The 25,358-nt window shown below is 43.0% G+C and overlaps 1 protein-coding gene across 1 annotated transcript in view; it reads right to left on the bottom strand.

The window, feature by feature from the left end:
• Positions 1–631: 631 nt before the first annotated feature.
• Positions 632–25,358, bottom strand: part of LOC117346308 (vomeronasal type-2 receptor 116-like) — a 41,771-nt gene continuing 17,044 nt past the window's right edge. The window contains exons 4-6 of the mRNA XM_033915708.1: positions 15,344–15,571; positions 4,434–4,560; positions 632–1,527 (exon numbers count right to left, since the gene is read on the bottom strand). Of these exons, the coding sequence (XP_033771599.1) occupies positions 632–1,527; positions 4,434–4,560; positions 15,344–15,571 (1,251 nt within the window). The remainder of the gene's footprint in view (positions 1,528–4,433; positions 4,561–15,343; positions 15,572–25,358) is intronic.

Genomic DNA, 25,358 nt, shown 5'->3' with positions numbered 1-25,358 from the left:
TTCTACAAAAGAAAGTAAATTCTAGTATCATATTCAATCAAAGTTTATGTGCTGATATTCTATTTTATATAGTCAGGAGAAGGTACCCACAAACATATGAACCATATTGCACTTCCCACTAACTTTAAAGTTAAAAGAATAAATATCAGATCCCCAGAGGAAGGGAGATATTCATCCCAAATGCTGGTGACAGTATTTAATTTATTCTCTATACTCTATATGTTTCATATTCTGCAGTCACAGTGGTGGCACTATACTTTTAAATTACAAGAAATAATCTATTAGGATTGCGACTGAATATTGCCAAAATCAACTTAAATTCTCATCCTACTCTTCTTCAGCCCTTGAGAATGATGAACATACAGCTGGCTTTGAATATTGGATGGACTGTGTACAAGTTGAAATAAAACTATAGAATTTATAAATTTCTGACATAATGCAAGAATTTATTTTTGGGCTCCTTTAACTAAGGTGCACTAGCATTTTTAGCATGCGCTATATTGCCACTCACGCTAACGCCACGCTACGTGCCAAAAACTAACACCAGCTCAATGGAGACGTTAGCATCCAGCGAAGCTTAGTAAAAGGAGCCCTTAGGTTTCCTTTAACATTTCGGGAAGTTGAAGTCAATTCATTTTTTTGCGATATACTTCCTATTGTTCCTTTCAGGCCTCAATAGAATAATGTAGCACTTGGGAATAAAGATACACCCCAGTATTCCAGAACCAGAGGCCAAGATAGCAAATATCTCCACTGCTACCATATACTTGCCCCTGGTGCTCAGGTATGTAGGGATGAAAGACACCCAGACACTGCAGAATACCAGCATGCTGAAGGTGATGTGTTTGGCCTCATTGAAACTGCCAGGCAGATTTCTTGCTAGAAAAGCCACAATCAAGCTGATACCAGCCAGAAATCCCAGGTAACCCAAAACACAGTAAAATGCAATTGCCGACCCTTCATTGCATTCAATTTGAATTGTTCCATCTTCTCCTTCCATGTTAAGATGTGGGAATGGAGGAGCAGCTCCCAACCAGATGAGGCAAAGGAAGACTTGAAGAAGGGAACAGGAAAGGACTATAGAGTATGAGACCCTGGAACCCATCCATTTCCGGAGCTTCCTTCCAGGTTTGGTGCTCTGGAAAGCCATCACCACAGTGATTGTTTTTGCCAGGACAGAGGAGAGAGAGATGGAGAAAGTTATTCCAAAGGCAGCCTGTCGGAGAACACAAGTCACTTTATCAGGATGGCCTATGAATATTAATGAGCAGAGGAAGCAGAGCATGAGGGAGACTAGAATAATGTAGCTTAGGTTCTTGTTGTTGGATTTCACAATAGGAGTAGCCTGGTAATAAATGAAGATTCCCAGAATGACAGCAGTGATGAAGAAAAAGAAAATGCTGATAAGTGTCAAAATGATTCCCCAAGGTTCTTCATGGGAAAGGAAGCTTATTATTTTTGGGACACAGGCATCTCTTTTTTCATTGGGCCACTGGTCCTCTGGGCATCTTATACAGTCGTCCATATCTGAGAAGAAATAGAATTTTCTTAGCATCTGAAAAATGGCCTCAGTTTTCAAGAATGGCTAAATATTGCTCTAAATTTTAAAGATATGAAGGTTGATATTCAGCTGGTGGTGCTTAGCATTTTGCTGAACTTGGATGACTTTATGTTCATAAATTCAATGTTGGGCCATGTCACTAGCCAAAGTAAGTCAGAGAATTGCATAACATTGCACTTAGGGTTTATGAACCATGCACTTTTAGGGGTGTTCTTGAGGACATCTTTGCATTGGGAAAGTAAAATACTTGCAAAAAATGGAATGTCCAAATTTCCCTCCCTTTTTTAAATCATACAAAATGTGCAAAGTTTGTAATAATTTTATTGATTATAAGCCCATTAAATTATATTAATTTAAAAAAAACCCTCACATATAGCTTGAAAAATGTCATAGGGGTTTTAAAAGGGATGGAACATAGATAGGCCATAGACGGGGATTACATTTAAGCCCACAGGTTTCAGAATATTGTATGGTTTCTAAATGGTGGTACAAAGTTATTGAATTGCTTGTTATGTGTTTTTGCAGATTAATTGCTGATATTTGTTACTTTAAAAGAATAGCATTACTGTTTCACTAAATTATGCATGTTCTTTGTGCTAAAAAGTGTAGGAAGCTTATGATGCTATATTATACTATGCTTTGGTCTTATATCTCACCAAATCTTCCTAAAATAGATTTTTAAAGATGCAGAGTTTTATTTTCAACCTGAGAACACTGTAGAAAGAGACAGACCCGCAGTTTGGAGTAGGGAGAAGCAGCTTGTTTCTCTGGTTAATAGTTTGGTGGAATCTTGTAGAGAATTGCTGTCAGTAGCTGGCTACCTTTATAGATATAGCTCTGGGGATCAGTGTCCCAGTCCCTGAATATACTGGTAAAGGGGAAATTTCTATTTGTTCTTTTTACATTCTTTTTCTCTGATAGTGTCCTTCTGGCCTCCCTCCTGTACACATAACCATCTATAGGGTACCACAGGAGGCCAGGGGTTACATTTTTAAAAAAATAAGAGCCCCCAATCCCCTCCTACCCTTCCAATGACATCTTCTTTCCCTCCAGTCTCTTTAAGAAGCTTATCAACTTGATGCTTCTGATCACTATGAATAGGACAGCATGTGGAATTTATCACAGGTTTTTTTAATTCAAATATCACATAAATAAGATTCCATAGATTAGTGACTCTCATGGTAAACTAAGCTACAATAAAAAGCCAGTTTCTTAAGGGTCCCAAAGCATCAAGAGGGCATCCGCTCAAACTCAAGGGTGGGAGATTTCAAGGTAACATCAGGAAGTACTTCTTCACTGAAAGGGTGGTTGATCATTGGAATGGCCTTCCACGTCAGGTAGTTGAAGCTAGCAACGTGCTCGACTTCAAGAAATGATGGGATAAACATGTGGGTTCACTTCGGGGTGTTGCTTAGGGGGATTGTTCTTTTACGGGGAGGGTTCTTTTGAGTGGGCAGACGTGTTGGGCCGACGGCCCTTTTCTGCCATCATACTCTATGTTTCTATATACTATGGGGCTTATAATCGAAAGAGAAAAACGTCCAAAAACTGGCCTAAATCGGCACTTGGACGAACATTTCTCTAAAACGTCCAAGTGCCGATAATCAAACTGGGTTTTGGACGTATTTCTAAACGACTTAGGCCTTCATAGAGCTGCTCAATGTTCAAAGCTAAACGGGGCATTTCGGGAGGCGTGTCGAGGGAGGGAGTTGGGCGGGACGTGGGCCAGCTTAGACTTAGTTGTACAGCATGTATAACCGAAAGTTGAACAACAGAGACTAGAGGAAACTTGGACGTTTTGACTTAGACCATCTAAAACATGGTCTAAGTCACTAAAACCCACTTAAACTCACCAGATAATCACTGAAACCACATAACACAGACCCCCACACACTACCCCAGTGATCACTAACACCCCCCACCCCAATAAAAATTTTAATCATAACTTGAAATTTCAGCCTCCAGACCATCATCACCTGGCTGCCTAGCATAGGAAAGCCTAGTCCTCCAGCCCAGAGGCAGCTTAAGTCATCTTGGGGACCCATAGAGAGATGTACCCATGCCCATAAGCTCCTGTAATCACTGCATTGTTACTGAAACATGTGCACTCCCCTATGCACCCCAAACCCCTTTTGTACTGGCATGTAAGTGGCTCCTGCATCCATAAGGGCTATAGGGGTGGTAGATAAGTGGGTCTAGGGGATTCTGGAGGTGGTTTGGGGGACTCACTGTCACCTATAAGGAAGCTGTAGTGAGGAGAAGCCATGGCACCCTGTTTGTGAAGTTCACAGCAGTGCCCTGTAAGGTACCCCATTATTTAGGTGCCCTGTCTGGGTGTTCTGACAATCACTTTGGAGACCCTTCCCACGTCCAACAGGGCTTGTTCTAGATGTTTTTGACTTGGACGGACATTTGTACGAAAATGGACTATAAAGATAGACGTTTCAGATCAGATCTGCAGGACGTATAATTTGGACGATTTTCGAAAGTCAAAAGAAGTTAGTCGTCTCTTTCGAAAATGTCACTTAGGCACTTTTTGACTTTGGATGACTTGCGAAATGGACGTAAACGGACTTAGACGTCCCTTTTAATTATGCCCCTCTATACCTTTAAAATTATTCTCCCAAAAATCCATTAGCTGTAGAGCCCCTAGTGTACACTTAAGCTTGGGTACCTCCACTATATACTTCTGGATCTGAATAATCTACTGGATTCTTCTAAGTAACCAAGCCCAACCACTGTTGGAGACAGAATTCTGGGATGGATGGTCTATTTGGTCTTTTTTCAATACGGCTTTTATCATATTCACAGAACAGACATCGTACTGAATAACCTGCCACCATGAGCATCTCAAGTGTTAAACATCACTTACCAGTTTGATTGGAGATCTCTCTACCTGTACAGGGAGTACAGTCATAGCAGCAGACTGGCTTTCCTTCTCTGGGTAATTTACTATAGCCAGGAGAACAGCTCTGACTGCATCTGGATTGTGGAAATGACTGAAGATTGAGGAAAAAAAACTGTCTTCAAATGACAGTGGACTGTAGTGTATAAAATGCACATTATTTTTCTACTACTATTACTAATAATAATTATTATTATTTCTAGAGCACTATCAGATGCACGCAGCACTGCACAGAGTCACAAAGAATAAGAAACAGACCCTGCTCAAAAAGAGCTTACAATCTAAACAGCCAAAACAGACAAACAGGATATCATGGATACAGTTAAGTGGAACGATTAATCAGCAGGCTGGGTTGGAGGGCAGAGGAGTAAGGTTAAGGATTTAAAGCTATATCAAAAAGGTGGGTTTTCAGTCTGCTTTTAAACAAGGGAAGGGAAGGGGCTTGACGGACAAACTCAGGTAATTTATTCCAGGCATAGGGGGCAGCTAGATGAAAGGAATGAAGTCTAGAATTGGCAGTGGAACAGAAGGGTAAAGCTAAGAGTGACTTATTTGAGGAATGGAGTTCTCTGGGAGGTGTATAAGGTGAGAAAAGTGAGAAGAGATATTGCAGGGCAGCAGAATGAACACACTTATAGGTCAGCAATAAGATCTTGAACTGTATGTGATGGCAGATAGGGAGCCAGTGAAGTAACTTAAGGTGAGGGGCGACATGAACGTAGCGAGGTTGGTAGAAGATGAGTTGTGCAACAGACTTTTGTACAGATTGCAAGGGGGAGAGGTGACACTGTGGGATACCTATTCTGATTGGCCCAGGTGCCTTAGGCCCTACCAGTAGGCGGGGCTTTGGGACGGATGGGCCAATCCGGCCTCATTCCATCGTTGGCTGCCTGCCGGACAGGCGGGTTTGGCTCCCGTCTGTCTGGCCAACTAAACAAAGGTACGGGGAAGGGGGATGGGGTGTCGTGGGGGTCGGCCATGGGGGTCACGGGTCAGCTGGGGGGCGGTCGGAGGTTCTTGTGGGGGGCGGTCATTGGGGAGAGGGGGGTTTGCATCGAGGGTAGGAGGGCCTGGGATCCCTCCTGCCCGTAATGTAGTGCGGGGTGGGGGTAGGGGGTCGCCGTGGCCAGGAGGGTTTTGGCTCCCTCCTGGCCCGATGTTGTTGGGGAGTTGGGGAGTCGGCGGGGCAAGAGGGCTTGAGCTCCCTCTTGCCCCGATCGTGTCGGGGAGTCGGGGGGCAAGAGGGCTTGAGCTCCTTCTTGCCCCGATTGTGTTGGAGAGACAGGGGCAAGAGGGCTTGAGCTCCCTCTTGCCCCGATCATGTCGGGGAGTCGGGGAGTCGGCGGGGCAAGAGGGCTTGGGCTCCCTCTTGCTCCAATCATGTCGGGGAGTCGGGGGGGGGCAAGAGGGCTTGAGCTCCCTCTTGCCCCGATCGTGTCGGGGAGTCGGGGAGTCGGCAGGGCAAGAGGGCTTGGGCTCCCTCTTGCCCCGATCGTGTCGGGGAGTCGGCGGGGCAAGAGGGCTTGAGCTCCCTCTTGCCCCGATGTTGTCGGGAGGGGGGGTCGCGGTTTGACATGGCAGGAGGGCTTGGGCACCCTCCTGCCTAGATCATTGTGGGGGGGATTCTGTAACCGGTGTTGTTTTTGACAGACACCGGTTACAGAATCCAGCTTTTAGGCGAAGGACTGGCTCCTCCTTCGCCTAAAAGCCCTTCTTGTTGGACGTTTGTGGCCTAGGCGTGTTTTTGTTTCATTATGGATAAAAAGTGTAGACGTGCTGTGGGGGTACTTTTAGTAGAGCAGTGGAGATTGGGCGTTTAGGCAGAGGAAGGCCATAATCAAAACATGGACGTTTGTTTTGGTTATGGACACTTTCACTGCTTCTGGGTTGAATGTTTAGGGACTTAGGCCAAAAGGGGACTTAGACGCTTTTTTTTATTATGCCCCTCCACGTTTATATATTTTTTTTATACTGGCTGGTTTATGCACTTTTTTATATGAGTCTAGTTTTTATTAATTTTTCACTTATTCTAGAATGTTGTACATGTTAAAGAGTGTTTAATATTTTTATAATTGTCTTTTTATATATGTCTTAATTTATATACTATTTCTTCTAACAAATTGTTTTATTTTATTGTTATAACATTTTATGAAAGGAATCAAATAAATGTACAATAAAATGATACAAAGAGATATTCATTACAATTAAATTCATAATAAAACATTTGCATACATATTTTATCATTCCTCCAAAATTTATTTCTATATACCTAATCTATTTTTTCCTATATCCCCCTTTAACCCCTTCCCTTTTTCCCTTACCCTTATCTCCCTTCATTCTATTTATTTCATTTACTAGTCTTTAAGCCCGTTACATTAACGGGTGCTAGAATAGATGTATTTCTTTCTTTCTTTCTATCTCTCTACCTCCTGCTGTATTTCTCTCCCTGGCCCCCTTTCTCTCTCTCTTTCTGTCCCTCTTCCTGCCCCTGTGGCTTTCTTCATTTCTGTCACCCTCCCTCCCGCTGTCTGTCTGTCTTTCTTTCCATCTATCTGTCTCTCTCCCTGCTCCCTATGTAACATTCCCTCCCCCTCCATTTCCCTGTGCAGCAGCATTTCCCCCACCCCACTTTCCTGTGCAGCAGCATTTCCCTCCCTCACCCCACTTCCCTGTGCAGCAGCTGCAGCATCATTCCCTCCCCCTCCATTTCCCTGTGCAGCAGCATTTCCCTCCCCCACTCCACTTCCCTGGGCAGCAGCAACAGCATTTCCCTCCCCCACCCCACTTCCCTGTGCAGCAGCTGCAGCATCATTCCCTCCCCCTCCATTTCCCTGTGCAGCAGCATTTCCCTCCCCCACTCCACTTCCCTGGGCAGCAGCAACAGCATTTCCCTCCCCCACCCCACTTCCCTGTGCAGCAGCTGCAGCATCATTCCCTCCCCCTCCATTTCCCTGTGCAGCAGCATTTCCCTCCCCCACCCCACTTCCCTGTGCAGCAGCTGCAGCAGCATTCCCTCCCCCTCCATTTCGCTGTGCAGCAGCATTTCCCTCCCCCAAACCCACTTCTTTGTGCAGCAATAGCAGCAGTATTTCCCTCCCCATCCACTTCTCTGAGCATCAGCAACAGCGGTATTTACCTTCCCCTCCAGGTCCCTGTGCAGCAGCAGCATTTCCCCCAACCCCTCCCTTCCCTTCCGGTCTGGCCTACCATCACAATCACTGTGGTCAAGGAGATCTCCCTCCTCCAGATTAGACACACTGATTGGCTGCTTCATTAGAACTGTTCGTTGCCGCAATGCTTCATTCAGTGAAAGAGAGGGAACAGGAAGAAAAACGGCACTACCAGTAGAAGTTTATTTTTAAGTTTAAAGGTGCCGCCGCGGCTCCTCTCAGGATCGCTGCCTGCGTTGGAAGCCTTCTCCAACGCAGGAGCGGCTCATGAGAGGAGCCGCCGCAGCACCTTTAATCTTAAAAATAAACTTCTACTGGTAGTGCCGTTTTTCCTGGATGGAGGTCTGGAGCGGCAATTCTGTGCACGTGACCGCCGCCAGCACTCCCAATGACCTCTTCGCGGTCCAATGCGGGCAGCCATAGCGATGTTTCTCTGGTGGTGGGTGGGTGAGGGCGGGAGGGTGGAGTCGCGAATGTTTGCTGCCTCTGTCAACCGGCCACAGCCAAGCGTGTATGCGCACTGCGAAAATATCGCCGCTGCAGCTCCTCTCATGAGCTGCACTTGCATCGGAAGATGAGAGAGGAGCCTTGGCGGCTTTGGAGGTCCGTAGTCCGAAGCTTTAGAGGGACTGAAGGGGACGGAGAAAAACAAATTGCGGATGCTGGGAAGTAAGTCTGGCGAGTCGCGCATGCGCACTCATGCGGCCACAGACCTACAGGGCACGGAACACGCAAATAGGAGTGCGCATGTGTGGCTAGCTCTTTATTATATAGGATACTTTAGATTATTTTTTAATATTATTATATTATAGTAAATGAATTAAACAGAAATACTTTTCAAGTAATTTAACATATATTAAAAACATCATTCCTATTTCCCTCCCGACCCTAGAATGCAAGGTGACATGAAATACCAAATAAATAAAAATACTAAAAACATTTACTTAAATTTAATATAAAGTATTAAGAATCATACTTCTTGCTTTCGAGAATAATTTTTGTATATAAGGGTCCCATATTTTTAAAAATAAACGTGTTCTTTTAGGAAATTTACGAACCTCCAAAACCTCAAATAAAATTAAACGATGGAATTGATTCCTCCAATGCCAATAACTTGGAGTATCTTCTTGTAACCAATATTGCAATATGCACTTATGACCAATCATACATGCCTTTTGAAATAGAATGCATCTGTCCTGTCCAAAAACCCCACAAGCTATTGCTTTACCGAATAACACCCCTTTTGGAGATTCAACCAATTGACAATTCTATAATGACCCTAAAAATAATAGGATGGCAGACCAGAAAGATTTAACCAGATGACATTTCCAAAATGCATGAGATAAAGTATTAGAATCTTTCTCACATTTGATACAAATAGGAGAATTAACTAATCCGGCATGAAATGCTTGTACTTGTGAAAAATATGCACTATCCAAAACTCTATATGCAGTAGCGTACTAAGGGGGGGCGGGGGGTGGTCCAGCCCAGGTACAAGCCCTGAGGGGGTGCTCCCGGCCTTACCGTTCAATCCCCCCCCCACCCCCAAAGGATCGCTCGCCCCCCTGGCCTCCCTGCACCACCTATGAAGCAGCCCGCAGCGGGATCGCGATGTCAGCGATCCCTGAGCTGCTTCGGTGCTGCTTCCTGTGCCGTGGTCCCGCCCCTCCTCTGACATCAGAGGAGGGGCAGGACCGCGGCGGAGGAAGCAGCTCCGAAGCAGTGCGGGGATTGCTGATATCGCGATCCCGCTGCGGGCTGCTTCATAGGTGGTGCAGGGAGGCCAGGGGGGCGAGTTGTCCTTCGGGGTGGGGCGGGCAGGCAGGCAGGCCTTCAAGGGGGAGGGGGTGACAGATAGGCAGGCAGGCCTTCAAGGGGGGGTACAGGCAGGCCTTCAAAGGGGAGACAGGCAGGCAGGCCTTCAAGGGAGGGATAGGCCTTCAAGGGGGGGACAGGCAGGCAGGCTTTCAAGGGAGGGACAGGCCTACAAGGGGGGGACAGGCAGGCCTTCAAGGGAGGGACAGGCCTTCAAGGGGGGGACAGGCCTTCAAGGGGGTATAGGCCTTCAAGGGGATCAGACAGGCAGGCAGGCAGGCCTTCAAGGGAGGTGCAGGCCTTTTGGGGGGGTGCAGGCCTTCGGGGGTGCAGGCCTTCCGGGGAGGAGTGCAGGCCTTCAGGGGTGGGATGCAGACCTTTAAGGGGGGGGACAGGCCATCAGGGAGGGGGGCCCTGGTACAGAAATACACGGAGGGAATGGGGGGGTTCAAAGAGACGCGCATATGCCGGACTTTGGGTGGGAAGAAATAATGAGTCTGAAAATAGAGAAGAGGGAGAGAGATGATTTACCATGGTTTTTAGAGAGGGAAGGAACAGAAAGGGAGAGTAGTTGGGCACAAGGGATGGTGTGGAGGGGGGGATAGAGATACTGGATAGGAAGGTAGTTGGGAAAAAAAAGGGAGAGATGGTGGACCCTGGCATGGTGGGGAAGGAGGGAGAGATGCTGGATGAAAGGGTAGTTAAGAAAAGATGGATCTGTGGAGGGAGACGAAAAAAGGATAGATGCCAGACCTCCTGGAGAGGGAAGGGAAACGGGGAGGACAGAGATGGCAGATGGATGGTTAGCATGCAGAAAGAAGGAAGAAGGAGACCCTGGCAAGCAAGTTATCAGAAGACAACCAGAGCCTTGGACCAACAAGATTTGAAAAATAACCAGACAACAAAAGGTAGAAAAACTAATTTTATTTTCTGTTTTGTGATTACAATATGTCAGATTTGAAATGTGTATCCTGCCAGAGCTGGTGTTAGACCACAAACGTAAGCTAGGATTTAACAGAGAGGAAAAGTCCTTTTTGTTTCTTTATTTTATTTACACCACAGCGCCAGTGTGGTTAGGAGAAGCCAAAGGGGGGTGAAAAAGCTATAATATAAACCCACCAGGATGTTTGAAAAAACAAACACCCAATTGGGCAGGAAAGTTGAATCGAAAAATCAATTCAATAGGCTGAATCGAATCAAAAAAATTTTTTTTCTTGAATCGGGCAGCACTAGTTTGCGCTACTGTCTTAGACTTTAGGACCTGGGATTGGAGAGAGATGGCATCCTCAGTACTTTATAATGAAAGTGAAACGAGGATTTGGTCAGACTTTTGAAGGGTCTGCAGAAGAAAAATATTGTATAGGCCGGGGACATGAGACAGCAGGAAACGAGAACTTTTCTTCCTTCTATTTTTGTGAATGGCAAGGCTGAGGATGTCAGAGAGTTCAGTTAAAATATGTGCTTTTAAGAAAATATAATAATGTGTTTTATAAAGTTTATAAGCATTGCTGGCCTACCCGGTGATTTTCATGTGCTAGACTGTTGTGCAACTCTCAATTTGAAGCCTCTCGGACTAGATGATCATGGACTAATGAACTGATGAACTAACCAAGATCCAGTTTTGGATAAAAGTAGTCACAATGACTGTAGTATGTGTGTGAAAGTTGGGAAGTGAGTGTGAGTGAAGGGTATTAGGTTCACTGACTAAATTATTTTGATATTTAATAATAAATTAAGTATTGGAAAGTTGTAAAAGTACTGCAATGAAAAGGTGGTGGTGGTGGCGGCGGCAGCGTGTCAATGTGTTGAGAGGAAGAGGTGGTCTGGGAAATTCTGCTGAGCAAACTCCGGGCCCATTTCCACCCCCCAGTTAGTCCACTCCACTCAACTTGTTCACACATTGAGTGGGTCTTTGGGTGTTGTGCCTGGGTAGTTGTTTTGGGATCTCTTCCAGTGGTTTGTCAGTATCTCCTTGTAGTCCAAGGAAGGAAACTTTGTTAACCTTAGCATTGACCTTCAGAATATGGTTGTAACAGCGCTGCTTGTGTGGTATTAGGCTATGTAGTGATCGAAAGAAAAAAACAGACCTTTGCACATTTTTGCACTATATGGTGGGTGTATGAGGAGATTCACATTTCCTACACAGCTAAGTCCTTGTGAAGTAACCTTGTTCTTTCTGTATTTGACATCTAGCAAGGTCTCTGTTTGGAAGGAAAGATCTAAGCTTAAAAATGAAGTGGCCAGAAATTATGATAAAAGCAGATAGCATTGCTGATTTTAAGAAATGTATGGCCAAATTCCTGGAGGAAAAGTCCATAGTCTGTTATTAAGACATGGGGGAAGTGTCTGCTTGCCCTGGATCGGTGGCATGGAATGTTGCTACTCTTTGGGTTTTGACCAGGTACTAGTGACCTGGATTGGTTACCATGAGAATGGGCTACTGGGCATGATGGACCATTGGTCTGACCCAGTTAGGCTATTCTTATGTTATGTTCTCATCTGTAGGGGCCTTTGTTTTCACTTCTTATTTTAATGTATTTTTTTCTGGGAACTTATCAGTGTTTTTTAGAATGGGAGCAAAAATGGAAGAGAATTAATGTGTGTGGAATGGGGGGGTTACTAATTTTTTCAGCTAAATAATTCAGTCCACCTCAACCAGACATAGGAGAACTCACGCACCATTCACACATCCTCCAACCAAAATCGTCAAAAGAAAAAAACTGTTCGACAACCTCCTAACACTCGACCCCCAACTCTACAACCTATTGACCTCGACCATAAAAACCCTTCTATTCAAAAAACACATAAAACCGAACTAACACAATCAGAACTGTCCCAAGCATCACCTGCAACTACTCCATATGTACTTCTGATGTCATGTAAATTCAGACATAATTTATGTTATGTTTGGATTAATGGTTACATATATGAGGTTCAATAAAAGAAAATTTTCAGTGCCTGTTTCTATTATGACCATTTATTTTTCATGGTTATTACAAAAAATATTTTTTTACATGGGGAGTGTGTAAAAAAATGATGGGCCCCGGGTGCCACATACCCTAGGTACGCCACTGTCTATATGTACATTCTCTCCAAATATATCCTGTAATAATTTTAGGGAAACGATGAATAGCATGACTGAAATCTTGAAGTGATAATTGAATTCCCAATTCATCATGTCATTTTTGTATAATATTCTCATATGTTCTATTTGGAATCTAGCTCCACCACAATTTATGTAATAAAGATACAGAAATAGGAACATCATTACATTGATTTAAAAAAATTTAAAATCCTTTCATGTACACCCAATGAAAAACCCCCTCTTATGATTTGACTCACATAATGTTGTACTTTGTAGCGTGGCCGGCCCTCGAGGCTTGCGGTAACCGGCCCACGCTTAAAATATTCTCCCCAGCGTGCTTCCCCAAGAGGGAGGAAGACCCTGTTGTGAATAAGCTTATCCTATGTGCATAAAACAGAATGGCCTCACACAGGTAAGTAATGAAATAAAGGAATCAAATTTATTGTTCAACTGAACAGGTCCAAGCAAAAATGCATAAAAAAGAAAATGTACTCATAAGGTCTTGGTCATAATCATGAAAATAAAAATAATATGTTGGTAACCAGCCTGGTCTGGATAACTTTCCCAAAGTTCTTTCATCAATGTCCCAGGTATCACAGAGTCTCCGGCAGTCCTTGACTCTCTCAAAGTCTTATTTGTAAATTGGCAAACAAACTATGGTACACTGCAATGTGCAGCGCTGCCCTTTCAAAAGTAGTGGCAGCAGGCTGGCGGATTTGTCAAAGGGGCTCCTTGTTACCAATAGCAAAGTAACCAGCAAACCCTTCACTAAGGTACTGGGTAAATCCTGTCCCAGCTTTCAGGATATTCACACCTTATGAAAAGAACTTGCTGAAGTTCTTTTCACAGCAGCCATATTGGCAAACAAAAAAAAAACTTCTCATATAAGCAAACATTTTGCTAGCATACATTCCTTTAGCTAGCAGGCTCAAGGAAAATCCTTATGCCCAGCAGAAATGGAAACATTCAAAACTTAACTCAAAAAGCAATTCCAGACTAATTGATATCCATTTCCTCAAATAGTCCCACCTCTGGTAAAGCACTGCAATCCATAGCTTCACATTCTGGGTTTACCAGGGTTGTTCCTCCTGGTTCTGTGTCCAGCATTTCAATATCTTTTGGCTCTGGAGGAATTGGAGGCTCCTTTCACCTGAGAGCTTCTCCAGTGTCTCCCTTCCTCCTGGTCATCCAGCTCTCCAAATGCTGCAAAGCTGCTGTACCACGCCCAGCCCTACTCAGGGGCTGAACTTCCTTCAGCTGAGGCTGCCTTCTGCCCTGTTTAGCCAGCTTCTCACAAAATGGAAGATTTAAAGGGGCCCTACCTGTTTTCACCAGGCTGTGTTCTGCAGCAGGTCTGAACACAGCCTGTGCTTCCTGGTCTTGTTCCTGCCTATCAGGGACACAGTGATTAGCCCGGACCAGTTTCAGGGGATGTTTTCTCCGGGGTTTAACTGGCACAAGGCCGGCATTGGGCTCGGGTTTGTGACAACTTGCATATATCCATACAATGACCCTGGACCACTTCCAACAATTAAGGAAAGTTCTGGAAATCTACGTAATCTCCCAGACTCATCTAAAAGCTGAGCATAAATTTAACCCCTTTATTTGCCCAATGTGTAAAAGTAATATTAGTCATACCTGGAGAAAAATCACTATTTCCTTGAATAGGCAAAAAATCTGTAACAAATTGATGAAATTCCCATAATTTCAATAATTTATTTCATACCAATCTTAATGGAATCAAAATAGAATTACCTTTTAAATAATCTGGTAATCTTGAACTTGGCACTTGAATCAAAAATAATAAATGGTAAGGGTGAAAAAATGCTTTTTCATACGACAAAGGGGTAAATGAATCATCCTCTAAAACCCAATCCCTTATATGTTGTAATAAACAAGCCCAATTATAAATACGAATATCTGGAAACCCTAAACCTCCTTTTATACCCGGACCTAGTAAAAAATCAAAAGACAATTTAGGGTTTTTAGCAGCCCAACAAAATTTTATAATTAAAGTTTGTAACTTTTGCCAATCACCATTACTTAATACCAAAGGGATCATCTGGAAAACATATAGCCATTTTGGAAAAATTATCATTTTAAATAACGCAACCCTACCCACCAAAGATAAAGGTAAATTCTGCCATTTTTGTAATTTTAGTTTAGTATAATTAAGCAAAGTTGGAATATTTACCTCATATAACCTTTTAGGATTCCCTGGCAAATAAATACCTAGATATTTAAAATAATTTTCTGTCCACTTTAAGGGAAAATCTGGGCCCCATTCTCTATTTAACTTATCATTGGTCGCTAACGCTTCAGATTTGCCCATATTTAATTTAAAACCAGAAAAATCTCCATATTCTTTACAATATTCTAATAATGTTTACAAAGATAAATGAGGATTAGTTAAATATACTAGAATATCATCTGCAAATGCAGCAATTTTAAAAGTAAGCCCCTATATTTACCCCTTTAATATCATCAGTTAAAACAATATCCCTAATTAATGAATCCAACATTAAAATAAATATTTTATTATCAGTTGTGGTTATAGCCGCTGACACATCACTTGTGTGGACATGCTTTGTGTTATTTTGGCATAGATACGCTTTTGCACCGATGGCCATTCAATTCCGGCCCGCACTGTCAGCTTTTGAAAAAAAGGGGGGATAACGAATTAAAAGTTAGCAATAGAAACTATGTGATCTATGTGAAAGTTAGCAATAGAAACTGCTGTATTGGATCTTATGGTGTTGTTTTATGTTTGTTTTTTTTTATATTACAAAATGTTACATCTCTCTCACCTGGATAAAAGCAGCTTCCCACCCTATCTCTTTTTCATTGATTGTGAAATCCTCCCCAGGGGGAGCAGAAGGTTTGTAACTTCCAACAATTTTATGTTTCAGTTCCCACTTGGGTAGAAAGATAAGATTAATAATGTTGTAGTCCATGAGAAAGTCTCCATTCTCATCAAAAAACACCTCTTCACCCAGCATGTTCTTAAAGTGCACATTCCTCAGATAACGATGAAGCTAAAGAATAAAGGACATATTTTCAGGAATGTCCTGATTAGCCGGTTTTCCTTTTAATTATATATTTATGAACATTTATAATCTGCAAGTCTAATATTCAATTACATGGCACAATTAAAAACACAATGACACTTAGGATCTGAAATTCAAAATGATTTAACTGGTCACAATGGCTGCTATCCCCAAATATTCAGTGAAATTAACCTAAAGCCTAAGCTTGGGTTTTTTTTCAGTTAATTAAATAGTTGCCTATTGGATAGCTCAAATTCTTAAAACCAGCTATTAAATATTTTATACAAACAAGAATTATCTGAATCAATTTGATTTTAATCTTATCTCCCACTGTTCATTTCATTGCAGTACTTTTACAACTTTCCAATACTTAATTTATTATTAAATATCAAAATAATTTAGTCAGTGAACCTAATACCCTTCACTCACACTCACTTCCCAACTTTCACACACATACTACAGTCATTGTGACTACTTTTATCCAAAACTGGATCTTGGTTAGTTCATCAGTTCATTAGTCCATGATCATCTAGTCCGAGAGGCTTCAAATTGAGAGTTGCACAACAGTCTAGCACATGAAAATCACAGTTTCTTAAACACAATCGGCAGGCCTCTCTGTCCTCATGATTGTCCTGTTCTTTACAATCACAAAAACAAAGGTACTTAACTTCCGGGGCACCGACTTCACACGCATGGGAGATTTTATCCATCAGACGCTGCAGGACCAAACAGAGACCGGTAATGTGGAAGCTATGTGGTCGTACCTGAAATCATCCATACACGAAGCTACTAATCGCTACATAAAATCGGTAGACAAACGGCAAAGAAACAATAAACCCCAATGGTTCACTGAGGAGATCTCGCACCTCATTAAGGAGAAGAAAACAGCATTTCTTTCCTACAAACGTACGCAGAGAAGGGAAACTAAAGTAGAATATAAGACCAGGTCTGCAGCGGTCAAAACAGCAGTTAGGGAGGCCAAACTTCGAGTGGAAGAAACTTTGGCAAAAAACATTAAAAAAGGGGACAAATCTTTCTTCAGGTATATTAGTGATAGGAAAAGGAACACAGACGGCATAGTACGCCTTAGAAGACCGGACGGAAACTACACAGTGGCGGATTCTGAAAAAGCCGAAATACTAAATGAATATTTCTGCTCAGTCTTCACCTGTGAGGCACCGGGACACGGACCACAGTTGAAGGCAAAACAAATTGCGGAAGACCCGTTTCAGAATTTTGAGTTCACACCTGAAGATGTCTACAGCGAGCTGACAAGGCTCAAGGAGAACAAGGCCATGGGACCGGACAATTTACACCCAAGAGTGCTTAGAGAATTGAGAGATGTTCTGGCGGAACCGTTGGCCGTACTCTTCAATCTCTCACTAAGCATGGGGAAAGTTCCGTTGGACTGGAAAATAGCCAACGTCATTCCTCTGCATAAAAAGGGTTGCAAGGCTGAGGCTGCGAACTATAGACCGGTGAGTCTCACTTCAATAGCGTGTAAACTCATGGAAACACTAATTAAGCATAAATTAGATACGGTCTTGAATGAGGGGAATCTCCGGGACCCCAGTCAACATGGATTCACCATGGGTAGGTCCTGCCAGTCCAATCTTATCAGCTTCTTTGACTGGGTAAAAGAAGGCTGGACTCGGGAAAGTCCTTAGACGTCGTATACCTTGACTTCAGCAAGGCTTTTCACAGCGTCCCACACCGCAGACTGCTGAACAAGATGGAATCGATGGGGTTAGGAGTAACACTAACTGCATGGGTTAAAGATTGGTTAAGTGGCAGACTTCAGAGGGTGATAGTTAACGGTACCCTCTCCAAAACGTCGGAAGTGACCAGCGGAGTGCTGCAGGGCTTAGTCCTGGGTCCACTCCTCTTCAACATATTCATTAGGGATTTGACTCAAGGGCTTCAAGGTAAGGTAACCTTATTCGCTGATGATGCCAAACTATGCAATATCATAAACAGCTACAATCTGCAGAATACTATGGAACAGGAACTCCGTACTTTAGAAAGTTGGTCCTCTGTCTGGCAGCTGGGCTTCAACGCCAAGAAATGTAAGGTCATGCATCTCGGAAATGGAAATCCATGCAGAACTTACACCTTGAATGGAGAAACTTTGACCAAGACTACAGCAGAACGAGACTTGGGAGTGATCATCAGTGCAGACATGAAGACTGCTACTCAAGTGGAGAAGGCTTCATCTAAGGCACGGCAGATGATGGGTTGTATCAAGAGAAGTTTTGTCAACAGGAAGTCTGAGGTCATGATGCCATTATACAGAGCCATGGTGAGACCTCATCTAGAATACTGTGTGCAATTTTGGAGGCCACATTACCATAAAGATGTGCTCAGAATTGAGTCGGTTCAGCGGATGGCCACCAGGATGGTCTCAGGGCTAAAGGGTCTCTCGTACGAAGAGAGACTGAACAAATTGCAGCTCTATACTCTCGAGGAGTGTAGGGAGAGGGGAGACATGATTGAGACATTTAAGTACATCACGGGACGGGTCGAGGTGGAAGATGATATCTTTCTTCTCAAAGGACTCTCAAACACAAGAGGACATCCGCTCAAAATCAGGGGAGGGAAGTTTCATGGAGACGTCAGGAAGTACTTCTTCATGGAACAAGTGATAGAGCATTGGAACAAGCTTCCAGTACAGGTGATCAAGGCCCACAGTATCCCAGACTTCAAGAATAAATGGGATACCTATGTGGGATCACTGCGAGAGTCATACCAATGAATAGGGTCGCTAGGATATAGACTTAATAGAGCAGGTCAGTAGAGTTAAGGGGGCCAGTAGACTTAAAAGGGGGTCAATGGTATGGGCAGACTTGATGGGCTGTAGCCCTTATCTGCCGTCATCTTTCTATGTTTCTATGTTTCAATTCATAAAGCATTCAGCTGACAGGGTTGTGGTCCCTGGGAGTGCTTGTGAATTTTTCTTAAGAGCACACACAGACTGTTACACTAAGCAGGTTGTGTATGGTATAGTTTGACCGTGTGATAAATGGTATCTGGTCCAAACATGATGAAAGATCAAATTTAGGGTGGTTCAATATCTTAGTAATCTCAAATTGGGTAAGGAGGATACCCTGCTTGTTTCACATTGGAAAACAAATGCTCATAAGGTAGAGGATATGCGGTTTGTGGTTTTGATTCAACTGTCTTTGCCAAGTGGTGGTAATATATCTGAGGTACTGCTTAGAAGGGAACAGAGTTTAATTTATGAGTGGAATACGGTTAAGCCTTATGGGCTCAACATAGAAGTGAAATGGAATCTGTTGTGACAGGAATGGGGGCTGAATATGGTTGTTTTCAACAAAGAAGTGGACTGGAAGTTGTTATAACTGGAATGGGAGTTGTTTGAACAGGGATATAGAAGGATATGGAGAGGAAGTGAGGTCATGCAGTTTGATTTCCTGGTAGACGGTATGTTTTCTACTTACCAGCTGATCCCGGCTTCTGCCGAACACTGGATCCCTGCTCAAGTCATGCTTAGTTTACTGGTAGGTGAAAGGTGTTTTAAAGATTTTGGGGAGGTTTAGTATGAATGAAAGGGAATGTATGTGATATTGTTGTGATATTGGTGAGCCTTGAAAACACAGCTCCTGAAGATGCCAGGTGGCGAAACACAATCTTGGGTTGAGCTGAATGCTTTATGAATTGAAGAACAGGACCATCATAAGGACAGAGAGGCCTACCAATTGTGTTTAAGAAACTGTGATTTTCATGTGCTAGACTGTTGTGCAACTCTCAGATTATATGCCTCGGGGGGGGGCGCTGTTGAGCCCGACGAAGATGGTCGTCTGAACAACCGGCTCCAGCAACCTTTACCATCTTTATTCTATCTGGCTGCACTACACTGGTGCCAGACCCCTCAATCCAACTCCATCTGCACTGTAAAAGATGGCTGCAGCTACCAAGGGCAAGAGGCACAAACCCGACCCTCCCTATCCTGCAAAGAATTCAAAATCGGAGACACATGATGGCCCTGAGGATCCCTCCATGTCTGATTTGTGGAATGCAATTAAAACGGTGCAAGACCTGATGACTGAGACTAAAGATGCCATCTCCGAGCTTAAGGATGACCTTTCCACAATACAAACCGAACTGACCACCTTCAAATTAAAAATAGCGGATTTGGAAATAAAATCGGCGACCACAGATGCCAATATTAAGGCACTGCAGGGCCATGTGAAATGCACGTTGGCCCTGGAAAAAGAGATGGAAGACGCAAGTAACCGTTCGCGCCAAAATAACCTGCGTCTTTTGGGGGTCCCGGAGGGTCAAGAGGGTAATAATATGGTGGCGTTCCTGGAGTCCTTTATCCCCAAATTACTGGACTTCCAATTTAAACATGATTTTGAGATTGAGCGCGCTCACCGCTCACCATCCTCCCGGTTCCCGCGTGATCGCCATCCATGACCCATTGTGCTTCGGATCCTCCACTACCCACAGGTCATCGAAATTCAACAAAAAGCCCGATCCATGGTGCCTGTGACCCACAAGGGAAATAAAATCCTCTTCCAACCAGATCTTCACAAGAATACCGTTAAAGCCCACCAGCAACACCTTGCATTCAGACCGCAATTGAATAAGATGGGAGCCCGCTACAGACTGTTCTATCCGGCGAGAATGAGGGTTACTTTCCTGAATCAAATGCGGGACTTCTCTGACCCGGAGCTCCTGGCTACTTACATCAAGGAGACTTCGCCCACTACGATTGACTCTGTATGAGCTTGCCCCTGCTGTGCCTGCTGCTCGTCTCTCAAGCTGCCTTTGAAAAGTGACTTTTATACCTTGTTTTCAAATTTTAAATTGCATAAATATTATACCATGACTCTCTCTCTTTTTGCTATAACCTGCTTGAATGGCTCCTTTCTATATTTCTTTCTACCTCATCTACCTTATTGCCGTATGTGCTGGTCCTCTCTTCATGTTCTTTGCTCTTTTTTCTTTACTGCCATGTGACTTTGCTCTGCAGGATCATGCACCTCGGCCATATTGCTCTTCTGTCCCTACCTTTACTTTGATTTTACCTTCCTTTTCTGTAAGTAACTCCTTACTGCTAACTGCCTGGTATCTCCAACACTTTCCTGCAGTGTTATTTTTTCACAATATGCTCCTTATTTGTAGTTAACAATTATTGGCTATGCTTCACAGTACTGATTACGTGTTAACCGAGTTCGAGTGCCTTTTTCAACCACTGTCTTATTGTACTGCATGTGAGCTGTAATATTCGATCTATTTGCTTCTGCATTTTCTTCTTATTTCCCCCTTCTCTGCTCTCTTCCCTTACAGCTACTAATATCTATATCTCTCCGTCGTGTTTACTGATTAAACTTCAGCGCTACTGAGCATTTGTTTACTTTTTATCCCTTTTTCTCTGCATTTTATTTTTCTTTCTTATCATTAACTATTCTGTTATATTACCATGCTCACTATGTTTGTAGGGACATCTCCTTCCAAATTAACCTCTTTCTCTCCTGGTCTGGGATGTTAATTGCTATTTTATGCCTCTTATTCTTAATACTATCAAAAAGTGTTACTTTCACAGCATGCTCCATTAGTTTACTAGCCATTAGATGTGCCTCATTACTCTGCTGACTCACATGTTTGCACTGATTGCTGTTAATTAGCCATTGTTGACTCAGATGTTTCACTTTGCTACAGCACTTTAACTTTTTGACTCTGCTGTTTGCTTTGTTAATTGAGTGTGCACTCAGAGCTACTATTTGCACAATACTGTTTAGCTGGTTGCTGAGTCTGTTTGTTCACTCGGCTATCTGTCCCCTCTTCGGCCACCCACAGTTCTTGGCTTGCTGTTTTATTACAGTGGGCTCTCTCCTCCTTTCAGGTATATCTTCCTACTCCTTTACTTTATTTATTTATTCTTTCTATTGGTGTTTCATGATGCATACAGCTTCTACTTTTTCTGGCCTTGTCATATATATTGCTTATGAGTCCTCAATCAAAATTTGTATGGTTCTTACAAGTACCTCAATCCTACTGCATAACACATTTCCTTGCTTCCAATGTCATTATCTATAATCTCTTTAAACGTCAAAGGTCTTAATAATGTGATTAAAAAACGTAAATTACTGTCTTACATTGATGATCTTAAAGCAGATATCATTCTACTTCAGGAAACTCATCTTAATGATTTTGGATCAAGTAAGTTTCTTAAACAAGGTTTTTGTTCATCTTTGTTTTCCCCTGCTTTAAATGGATAGAATGGTGTTATTACTCTAATCAAGCAACACCCGTCCATCTCCATATTATCCAGCTCTCATGATACTTATGGTAGATGGGTTAGTACCAAACTTTCTATATCCAATCGTGCATTGCGTATCATTAATATATATGCTCCAAATTTAGATTCTCCTGAATTTTTTCATAATTTGGCTAATCATATTTTACAGGATCCTGATACTCCTATTATTATTGGAGGTGATTTTATCCTTATTTTAGATCCCTCCAAGGACAGGAAATCACATGCCTCATACAAGAAACCAAAAACCTGGTACGCATTACATGATATTATTTCCCAGCTTCATTTAACAGATCCCTGGAGACTGCAGCACTAAAACCATGATCAATTTACGTTTTTTTCAGAACCACACTCGACCTATTCAAGGATTGATTATTTTCTTGCTGGTGCATCTACCTTATCACACATCACCACTTCTGATATTCACTCCATCACAATTTCTGATCATGCTGCTATTGCCCTGACTTGCTCTTACTTTTCTCTTACACCTCGCAGTAGGCAATGGCAGGGAAGGGGTAAAACGCAGACCTTACGGACCTGACGGACCTCGCGGATCTAAACCCGTATGGCCTTAAAAAATCTGAGGTCTGTGTCGGTCTGTATCCCTGCCACTTGTAGTTTCTGTCGCTGACAGACCTTGATTGAGATTTGAGCACTGACGGATCCGTCTCAGCATAGGGAGGGAAAAGTGTTAGGATCCATCGGCGCTAAAAATATCTTCGAGGTCTGTCAGAACCAGAGACTAGTGCTGGAGCGGCAGAGCAGAAGCCAAGACAGCGGGGATATAGGTTTTGGACGTGCGTTATGGAAAAGAAATCTCCAAAGTCCAGCACTAGTCTCTGGCTCTGACAGACCTCAAAGAGATTTTTAGCGCTGACGGATCCTAACACTTTTCCCTCCCTATGCTGAGACGGATCCATGAGTGCTAAAATCTCATCAAGGTCTGTCAGCGACAGAAACTACAAGCGCCACAGACACGGACCGACACGGACCTCAGATTTTTAAGGCCGTACGGGTTTAGATCCGCGAGGTCCGTTAGGTCCGTGAGGTCCGCGTTTTACCCCTTCCCGCAATGGCGGTTCAATTCCTCTCTCCTCGCTGGGGCCCAATTCTCTGAGTGCATTACTGCTGCCATCCAAGAATTTTTTCATTTTAATATCCCCACACACTCCAATTGGATAACCACCTGGGACGCCTTCAAAACTTTCATACGTGGGACGATAATTCAGTTCACTGCTCGACTCCACTCCTCTAGAAAACAAGTCCTACGAGATCTTGAATCTCGCATACGTGAAGCGGAGGCTACTCATATTTCAGACATTACTGATATTCCTGCCCTGACTAATCTGCGTAACCTTAGACTCCAATATAACTCTTTATTGAGCTCATCTGCCGTCAAATCTGTCTTTGTCCAGGCTGCTTCTTACTATGCAGATAATAATAAGCCCGGCCACCTGCTCGCGAATTATTTGAAAAAATCCCAAGAGAAGACCACCATATCATCTATTAAGGACCCCACAGGACAACTTACCACGGATTCTTCAGCCATCTCTTCCGCCTTCCATAATTTCTATCAAGATCTTTATTCTTCTGAAACCACTTCCTCTTTATCTAGTCTCAACTCCTTCCTGTCTTTCCCACACCCCTCTCTCTCTCTGACTGATACTCTTTCGCTTACTTCTCCTTTCCCTTCCCAGGAACTCACGGATGCCATTAACTCCATGGCTCCAAACAAATCTCCGGGTCCTGATGGCCTTACAATTGAATTCTACAAAGCCTTTCTACCCATCTTACTTCCACACATGCTGCCTTTCTTTCACTTTTTATGTAATCAAGGTCATTCCACAGGTTCTTTTACAGAAGCTACCCTCATTGTCTCCCAAGATGTCAAAAATTACCGCCCCATCTCACTAATCAATGTAGATGCCAAAATTTTTGCCAAGATCCTCGCTTCCCGTCTACAATCTGTACTCCCTCTTCTCATTTCTCCAGATCAATCTGATTTTCTAAATAATCGCTACTCTTCTAATAATACCCGACTATTGTCTCATATTATCCATCATTCTACATCTCATTCAGACAGACTCTTAATTATGGCCCTAGATGCCGAAAAAGCCTTTGATTGGCTTGAATGGCCCTATCTCTTTCATGTCCTTCATTGGTATGGCTTCCCTGATTCCTTCTTATCTATGATTAAAGTTCTGTACTCTCACCCGACAACACGTATTATGATCAATGGACATCTTTCACAACCCTTTTCTCTGTCCCGTGGCACGAGGCAGGGCTGTCCCCTATCTCCCTTACTCTTCAATCTTGCCCTTGAACCACTTTTATCTGCTATTAGGAATGATTCTCGGATTGATGGCTTCCACTATAATGACTTTTCAGTTAAACTATCAGTGTATGCTGATGATGTTCTTCTCTACGTCACTCCGTAGTCTCTCCTCTTTGTCCTTGAACAAATTGACCGCTTTTCAGCTGTTTCTGGATACAAATTGAATGTCAATAAATCTGAACTACTGCCGTTGAATTGTATCGACATTCAATCTGACTCCTCCCAATACGGTTTCATTTGGTCCCCCTCCAAGATCAAATATCTTGGTCTGTATTTTGGGCCCTCTATTGAATCCACTTCACGACTTAATTCAGACTATATCTTTTCTATTATTCGTTCTTGCACCTCTAGATGGTCCCCCCTTAATCTTTCCTGGTGGGGTAGACTATCTACAATACGCATGATGATCACTCCTAAAATCAATTACATTCTTAGTATGCTCCCCTTTCTTTTTCCCCATTCGGTCTATTCTCGCATTGAACAATTACTCACTTCCTTTTTATGGCAAGGCAAGCAGCTTCAGATTGCACTCCATAAATTGAAATGTTCTAAGGAGCAGGGTGGGGTCAATTTCCCAGCTTTCGTGAATATCACTATGCATTTTTAATGTCTCAGGGCTCCTTATGGCTGAATTTGGAGTCTATGCGTAAGGCTCCTACTTGGTTATCTTTGGAGTTTGCTATCGTTGATTCTTATATTTTGCTTATTTCTTATATCATGCTCCTGCTATCCCTCTTCCCCAGTTGGCAAAACAAAACCCAATATTGCAGAGTACATGGCAGGCGCTCAACCATATTGACTCCCTCTCAAACAAGAAATTGATAGATTCAGTATTTGCACCAATCTGGCATAATCCCAAACTTAAGATAGACAATGCGGTGATCATATGGAAAACTTGGCATCAGCATGGAATTTGGCATATTTCCCTTCTATTGCATAATGACAAATGGATCACCTTTTCAGACATCATGGCCAAATTTAATATTCCTCCTTCTCAATATTTCAAATGGATTCAACTTCACCATTGTCTTACAGCGAGGTACCCTACCCCAGCATCTCTTCATACCACCTCAGAATTACACTCTCAGGCTCTTTCCTTCACTGCATCCAAAGGCCAATCATCTAATTGGTACAAATGTATGCATTCTAAATGTTTC

The sequence above is a fragment of the Geotrypetes seraphini genome, chromosome 12 (genome assembly GCF_902459505.1).
Source record: "Geotrypetes seraphini chromosome 12, aGeoSer1.1, whole genome shotgun sequence".
Classification (NCBI taxonomy): Eukaryota; Metazoa; Chordata; class Amphibia; order Gymnophiona; family Dermophiidae; genus Geotrypetes; species Geotrypetes seraphini.
Note: the sequence above shows the minus strand (reverse complement) of the source record. Positions and strands in the feature narration are given on the sequence as shown.